Genomic DNA, 8,629 nt, shown 5'->3' with positions numbered 1-8,629 from the left:
ACGGGAAATTATTAAAATACCCTTGGCTATTAGGTTTTCGGGAAAAAACTAAAACTATGGTATAACTTTTGTAAAAATTCCACTAACTATAAAACGAGATTTTGAGAACTTTTTGTGAAGGCACCATGGCCAAAATAAAATCGGAACTATTTATTAATAATAAAACAAGTATAACTTCTTATTTTAAAAATTTGTGAAAAACTAGTCTACGGACCGATTGTTAAATAATCATAAAATATTATGTATAGCATGAAAATATTTTTCGATTACTTTTTTAAAAAGAAGACATGGAAAACTAGCGTTTCAAAAAAGAATCAATGCAAAATAATAATTTTTGAATACACAGTAAACGTTTTAAAATCTGAAAATCGAAAATAGGTCAGACCAGTGAATCAAGTCTGCGCACTGATTTGAAAATAATCGGAAAATAGTATTTCAGAAAAATATTTTTCGATTAAGGATTTATATAGAAGACATTTAAACCTAACTTTTCCAAAAAAGAATCGATGTAAAATAACGATTTTTGAAACTACAGTAAGCGTTTTAAGAAACAATTTTTATTGAATCCGAACCAGATAGAAGAAATACATACCTATTTTTTTTTTAAGGATTGAGTTGTCTAACTAGAGCTAAGAATTTTCAGAGAAAAAGGGGAACGGAAGACAGAGGACTCAGAGAAAACGTTAAAAAAATTGATGGTATTTATAAGGCTTGATTAAACCCTAAAAGCCCAAACCCTAAAAGCCAAAACCTAATCCTACTTCTATTCTTAAAATATTAATAATAATTATTATTGCTTTTATTATATTTATATATAAACTTATATGTATAAATCCTAACAACGTGACTACTATGTATCGTATAATATTATCTTATATTATATAATACACTATATTACATAATCATATATACATAATCATATATATATGTACAAATAAATTAGTTAAGTATATATAATCATATAATATATATAACATAATAATATATAATTTGTATACAATATATATATATATATATATCCATAATTTGTATTTTAAATAGTATATTAAAATTCAAAAACACCATAAAGCACACATAAAAACTAAAACTTCAAAAACTGCAACGTAAATAAATCATTCACTACTACTTTACTAAAAAAAAATACTAACGTGACTCAAACACAAATATCTTAGCCTTTTAATTAAACTCAAACACAAACTGATGTCTATTGTTGCCTTGCCTGTGTGAATCAACTTTTTCTTCTAGTGGTTGAGTTGTGCATCCACTTCGTAGTTTACTCTTACCAAATGCATTAGTGGCATTGATGTCTGCACAAGACTAGCTTCAGGTTGAAGTAAAAAGTAGTTTATCAAACTTTTGTTACCCTTTTCAAATATCAAAAATAATATTACTATTTTTTTCTTCTTCAAAAATATCCAAGTCTAGTTTTTCTTCTTTGATGTACACACTTGCACAAAGATCTAAATTAAGAAAGCATATATTATTCCTTGCCTTTATATCATATTCTTGTATTCATTTATCTTGTTGGTTGAGAAAAGATGACTTTTCTAAGCCATATTTGCACCATGATCTTTGTAGGCCGCGGAAGACCGACGACAATTTCCTGGTGGATAATTCGACTTTAATCTTTCTCAATCCAATGGGTCATGGAGGAATTGTCCACAGATTGAGCAACAGAGATGTCAAAGGTTGTGTAAATTTATGTTAATTTCAACATATTTTATAGAGACGGTTAGTTGATTTTGAATGAATATCAATTTTGTTGAATATTTCTATTTATTTTTGTAAATTTTTGTGTATATTCCTCCTCGTCGTTTGAGGCTCAGACCCATCAAACTCAATCTCTCCCTACAACTTTCCCATATTCAAGTTTATGTGTGAACTTTCTGTTTTTAAATAGAAACGGAGCTGAATTGGTCACAAGTCGAGCAACAAAAATGTCAAAGGTTGAGAGATTGATAATGGTGAAGCTTTCATGGCCGGATGCAGTGAAGATTTATTTTGTAATTTATTTCCAGTTATAATGTTGAGTGTTATTTTGTTGTCATTTATTTTTATTTTATTTTATTTTATTTATTTATGTACAGTAATTGTTTATTTAATGAAGGGTAATTTTGTATTTTAATATCCGTAAATTTCAAAAATTGGCTAGATTGAAAAATTAACCAAAACGTGGGCTAGTTCTCAAAATTCACGTTTCAATTCGAGCAAATTAGCTCTAACAAAACTAATGTGCCCCACTCTTTTTTCAACCAATGAGAATTGAATAAAAAGTAAAAGAAAATATGATTGACATGTGGGATATATTCAAGTAAGGAGTGAGATATTGGCTTACCACTGATGAAGATTGTTGCTTAAATAAGTTGTAGCTTTGAGAAGCGCTTATGTGGCAAATGAAGCCAATGTGGTGTTAGCTTATCATTAAAGTTGCTCTAAGAATGACATGGATACTATCCGAAGCTGCAAGAGATACAAGTATGAAGAATGGTGTCGAAGAAAACAAAACTGATACAATTGTGAAGACTGACTTAGATGCATATTTGGAGGAGACAAGATTACAACCCGTTTGATATATTGAGTTGATGGAACTCGAATGGTGTTAAGTTTCCCATCTTATAGGGGATTGCTAGGGACATTTATGTTATTCTGATGTCTATTGTTGCCTTGCCTGTGTGAATCAACTTTTTCTTCTAGCGGTCGAGTTGTGCATCCACTTCGTAGTTTACTCTTACCAACTGCAATAGAGGCATTGATGTCTGCACAAGACTAGCTTCAGGTTGAAGTAAAAAGTAGTTTATCAAACTTTTGTTACCCTTTTCAAATATCAAAAATATTATTACTATTTTTTTCTTCTTCAAAAATATACAAGTCTAGTTTATATTCAGTGACGGATCCAGAAATTTGATTCAGTGGGGGGCATAATAGGAAATCTGATTCAGTGACGAATTTAAAATTCAAACTAATAATTCTTATTAAATTTATATTTTAAAAAATAGATTAAAATATAAAATTAGAATAATATATTAAAGAATAATATCTTGGAGATGTTCTTTATTATTTTATTTATAAAATAATATATCTTATGATGAGTAATTATACTATTTAATGAGAATATCTAGTAGATATGTGTTTTCAGATAAATATATTCTAATATGAGAAATAAATAAATATTACATTTGATCTAATTATTTTATTTATTGGCATTGAAGATATTTTATTTATTTTATTCTTAGAATAATATCTCATATTAAATAAAATAAGATCAAATTAAATAAGTTAAGTGAATATTTGATTTAAGCTAATTATGTCAAGCTTGAAAAAGCTATAAATGGAATGCTAGTGTTATGAGAATCGTGCACTCCCTTTCCCTTCTCCCTCGGCTTGAGAATTTCGTTAGTTTCACTTCCCAAAAAAATATTATTATCCCGATACTTTGTCAGAATAGTTTGTGAGAAAAAGAGTTGGCTCACGCCTTGGTTCTAACTTATTCGGAGAAACGATTTGGAAGACTTGGCGTTAATCAATCTCGAAGAACATGAAGACGGAGACTGACAACCAATGTGGAAATTCAAATAACTTGATCTGAGTTTCCTAATCTCGTATTTAATTCTTATGGCCGCACCTTATTCATGTTTAAATATAAGATTCGAGAGCTATATTATGGGAGCGTGTTTTTTTTAATTAAAATTCACTTGTTTATGCAATTAAATTACGACAAATATTTTTATGGTATTTTTGCATAATGAACTTAATGAACTTATGAACTCAATAAAAAGAATAACCAACAAAACTTGTGCCACTCTTTTTCAAAATTCTAGATTCGTCATGGAGGGGCAGATACAATTTTAGCTATAGCTGGATGGAAATGCCGATGATGAGGCAAGCATGAAAAATTGGTTTCTTTAGGCTAGCGATGTAATCAAGCTATTTGTTGACAGATAATAATTCCTGAAATAATTTTTTATGCTCTGTTTGTAACACAACCGTCAATGTTCCGTTTGTGACACAACCGTCAATGTTCCGTTTGTGACACAACCGTCAATGATTTGTCATCGTTGTAATTGTCAATGCTCCATTTACGAAGTATCTCCTCTGTTTGTGATGACTGAAATATTTAAATGATTATTTCTTTAGCTGACTGCATTATCTAACGTCAATTTTTCTTTAATGATCTCGGTTAGTTGAGCTTGCATAATTGAGCTTTTACCTCTTTGACAATATGCTTGAATAAACATTAGAATAACCGGAGCTCAAAGCGTCTTTGTTAGACACAAGCTCATATTTTTATTTTTTATTTTTTTTAGTCTCACTCATAACACTATTGATATAAATCTAGCAGATCCAGTCAAAATCAAGGTAGGGTTGTTTTGTGTTGGACAAACATGAAGTAGCTAGTTTGCAGAAAATTTTAAATCTGTTCATACTTTTATACCTTTTTTATTTTTATTGGCGAACGAAATTTTGAGTTGTTTGGAAGTTGTAAATATTTATTTAGTTGTGATAAATGCTTAATCAATGACCTTTAATCAGTATTAATCCTATCCTAATTTTCAATAGGCATCATGGAGAAGCGAACGACTTTTTGGGCGAGATTTGATTACACAATATTGTAGCAACCACCATACAATCAAAGTTGTCACTCTGTTGTAATCAGAGCATTAACTGGCTCTCCCTATCTTGTTTAATGTTCATTTAATATTATAATACAATGAATATATTTCATTCCTTTCCACCAACATAAGAATAAAGAGGAATATATTTCATTCCATTCGTACGCCCAAGTAAACTCGCCGGTTACATAATTTTTTTATAAAGCATTTGAGCTGTTTAGTCCAAATTGGGTACAGTTAGAAAATAGTGGGTCGATTTATTATGCATTAAAATATATTCAATTCCCTTCAGCCACCGCGATTAAAGAAAAAATAAATCAAGATTCAATAAACTGGACTTAATATACCAGAAAGACATATAATATATATATCTCTAGATATTGCATAGATGCATAAGCAATTCATGCAGTACTTAACATTTTGACCATCTACTTTTTTGGTGAAGGGAATCTATATATACAAATAGTTGTTTAATATTATAGATATTTTGGGTACACGCCTAAATTAATGACGAAAATAGCCCTGGGAAGCAGGAAAGAGGCTTCTGAGCCGGACTGCATCAGAGCCGTCGCGGTGGAGTTCATCTCAACCTTCCTCTTCATCTTCATCAGCGTCGCCACCGTCGTCGCCGCCGGTAATTTATTCAATTTTACAGTAACAACAATAATATATAATCGAATTTCGCAATTGAAGGCATTCGTTTTTTTCTTTTTTTTTTATAATTGGAGCAGAAAAACAAGCGGCGGGATCGGTAGAGGGGCTGTTTATGGTGGCGATAGCTCAGGCGTTTTTCGTGGCGGCGATTGTTTCGGCGGCCCACATCTCCGGCGGCCATCTCAATCCCGCCGTCACGCTCGGCCTTCTCGTCGGCGGTCACATCTCAGCCGTCCGATCCGCTCTCTATTGGATCGTTCAACTCTTGGCCTCTTCCCTCGCTTGTTTTCTCGTCCGATACCTCACCGGAGGAATGGTGAGCCACATTTGAGCTCATTTCTCGATATATACTATTTCTTAGCGCTTAAGAAAAATAAAATAAATATATGATAATTCATTGATGATGTCATTGAGGTCAAAGGTCAGAGAATCAGAGATCAGAGACCAGAGTCTATAACTTTTGAGTAGAGAGGGCTTTACTTCAGTAATAAAATTTGAGATAATGTAGATTATTGTAAAATTACAAGGTTAATTAACTTGCAGTAAATTAATGCTATTCTCCTCGGTGCCATCCACCGTTTCGTAAACCCTGAACCCTAAAAAAACAAAAACACAAAAAAAAAAAAAAAACAAAAACTTTCAGTAAATTATTTGAGATAATGGAGGAACAATTTAATATCTGAGACTTGCCTTATACCCAACGGTAACTTATTATATTAGACAAGAAAAAAGAAGAAGCAGAAGTTTACATACGTCCCTGTCGGAGGCGATTGGGAATAATTCAATTGGATTGCGTGGCTTTTAAAGACTAGCGAGACCTTTCGATGGCATTATATAATATAATATTTTCTTTTTCTTTTTTTTTGTGAAGACAAATAGTTGACTTACGTGTCCTTCCTTTTTTTTTTTTTTTTTTTAACTTACGTGTCCTTCCTTATTGGTGTTTTTTGACACTACGTGTAGTTTACACTTTACAGAGATAAGAAGAGCAAAGGTTTCAACAAATTGTCTCACTCCAGTCCCACCTACGTATATTATAACGATTGCTACGAATTTACCTTTTCAGGGCGTTCCGGTCCACTCTTTGGGCAGCGGGGTAGGGCAGCTCCAAGGGGTAATATGGGAAATAATCCTAACATTTTCTCTCCTCTTCACGGTGTACGGTGCGATTTTGGACCCCAAGAAAGGGCCGGTTGATGGGCTGGGCTACACGCTAACCGGATTTCTTGTCGGAGCGAACACCTTGGCGGGTGGGTCATTCACTGGGGCCTCCATGAACCCGGCGAGGTCATTTGGGCCGGCTCTCGTCAATTGGAATTGGACCAATCACTGGGTTTATTGGGTTGGGCCTCTCATTGGTGGTGGGCTTTGTGGAATCATTTATCAGAATTTCTTCATGACCAAATCCCATGCACGTCTTATTCCCGCTGACGAAGAAGATTATTAGTTTCTAATTCTATAATTTTAGTTTTGAGATATATTGTGTTGTGTGTGTGTGTGTGTGTGTGTGTGTGTGTATGTGTTTTACTTATGCACTAGTAATTTTTGTGCATTATTCTCTTTCATTTTTTTTTTTGTTTTGTTTTGCTTGGGAGCTTGTGGTGTGGATCTATTTTCCTAGCGGCATTCAATAAGATATATATAGTAAGGAATTTCTTTTGATGCTATTGATTGTACTACTTGACGTTGCCAATTTAAAGACATGGCACGTCCTTTGAAATAATATTAGTGTGATTTAACTCTATGTTATTTTCATTTTACTTTTATTTTCGCAAAAAAAAAAAAAAAAGTTAAATTTAGGTAAAAAAAAATGTAAAAAAAAAAAAATGAGGGCAAGCTTAAGCCCCTGATGAACTTTCATTGGCTCCGTCCCTAGTTTCAATTTCACAAAAATGAAACAACAAAGTAGGTTACACAGGTTCGAGGAATGTGGGAATTGATGTCCTTCTATATCACATTTTATATTTGTTTCTAAATTAATCAACGTATTTTTTAGCATAAAAATAATATGTAAATATGGAGTATTACTAGAAGAAAATAAAACAAAATGAACATAAAAGCCTATAATGATATAAAAAAAAGGGGGACAGTTACATCCATATTTTTTATTAATTATTGTTTTAACCTTGGATTAGGTATAGATTTTCAAAACTCATTAATGTGAATTCCGTGTTAAAATTCATCATAATATGTGAAAATTTCTTTAGTCAAACACAAGATCTCACACGCAATGTTGATAAAATAAGTGTGACAAGATGTTTTGAAACAATAAATAGACAAATTAATGAAATGCGTAAAATGAAAGTCACAAGCAAATGATAACCCAGTTCGGTGCAATGTCACTTACGTTTAAAGGAATGTAATCCAATGAAAAGGAAATTTTATTATGTGTAAAGTAGTCAATAGTGCACAACGATCTTATATGAATATTCATCGGTTCAATGCCCTTTTTTCTATTTTTATCCGTGAATTTCAAGTCATACTGCTTTCTCTGAATCCACTCAAGCTCATTTCTTATTACTTAAATTTTCCAATTTAAAGACATGGCATGTTCATTGAAATAATATTAGTGTGATCACGTCTATGTTATTTTCTTTTACTTTGATTTATTTTATAATCATATATACAATCCTAGGTTAACGCACACTCCAAAAAAGAAAAATAACGGTTTGAATTTCACAAAAATAAAATAACAAAGTAGGTACATAGGTTCAAGGAATGTGGACGTTGATGTCCCATTTTTTTTTTTAAGTGGTAGACTTCTATGTCCCATTTCAAGTTCGTTTCTAAATTAATCAATGTCTTTTTTAACGTAAAATTACACGTAAATATGGAGTATTACTCGGAGAAAAACAAAAAAATGAACATAAAAGCCTACAATTATAAAAGAAGGAACAATCACAGCCATATTTGTCTAGTTTTTATTATTTAATATTAGATTAGATACATATTTCAAAACCTTAGATGTGGAAAAAGTCCGAAAGTTGAATAATTATTGTACTTCCTTTTTTTAACATTAGATTAGGTACATATTTCAAAACCTTAATAAAGAGATTCACGCGTTAACTCATCATAGTATGTCTTGTAAAAAAAAATAGCAAAATTATCATAAGATATTGGAGATAATACGACAAAATATAATTTTGGTTTATGGGAGAAAATTGGCAATTATTTAGCGATAAATGCCAGTCTTTTTGTCCAACTATCTGATAGGTTATCGATATAGATTTAGGGCAGAATTTGCAAATATAGCTACTAAAAACATCGCATATAAAATAAATTAATGAAAATATCAAATAGAAAATTATCACGAAATTGTTGATGCAACGCAAAAAACTTGAGCATATGAAGGGTCTTTTACCCAC

The 8,629-nt window shown here is 31.6% G+C and overlaps 1 protein-coding gene across 1 annotated transcript; it reads left to right on the top strand.

The window, feature by feature from the left end:
• The first annotated feature begins 4,855 nt into the window (after positions 1-4,855).
• LOC149390804 (aquaporin TIP4-1-like) lies at positions 4,856-6,926 on the top strand. The gene is made up of 3 exons (XM_089621062.1): positions 4,856-5,244; positions 5,342-5,580; positions 6,331-6,926. Exons 1-3 carry the CDS (start codon positions 5,118-5,120, stop codon positions 6,709-6,711), a joined length of 747 nt encoding a protein of 248 aa, XP_089477188.1. The 5' UTR covers positions 4,856-5,117; the 3' UTR covers positions 6,712-6,926.
• The last annotated feature ends 1,703 nt before the right edge of the window (positions 6,927-8,629 follow it).

Source organism: Urtica dioica, chromosome 7, assembly GCF_054948205.1.
Source record: "Urtica dioica subsp. dioica isolate 48M chromosome 7, U.dioica_male_clone48M_v1_H2, whole genome shotgun sequence".
NCBI lineage: Eukaryota > Viridiplantae > Streptophyta > Magnoliopsida > Rosales > Urticaceae > Urtica > Urtica dioica.
This window is presented reverse-complemented; position numbering and strand designations above follow the sequence as displayed.

Excerpts from the sequence above, each read along its gene's own strand:
- LOC149390804 (XM_089621062.1), top strand. The coding sequence starts at position 5,118 with ATGACGAAAATAGCCCTGGGAAGCAGGAAAGAGGCTTCTGAGCCGGAC. Across the intron at positions 5,245-5,341 it reads CGCCACCGTCGTCGCCGCCG|AAAAACAAGCGGCGGGATCG; the intron begins GTAATTTATTCA and ends TAATTGGAGCAG. Across the intron at positions 5,581-6,330 it reads GATACCTCACCGGAGGAATG|GGCGTTCCGGTCCACTCTTT; the intron begins GTGAGCCACATT and ends TTACCTTTTCAG.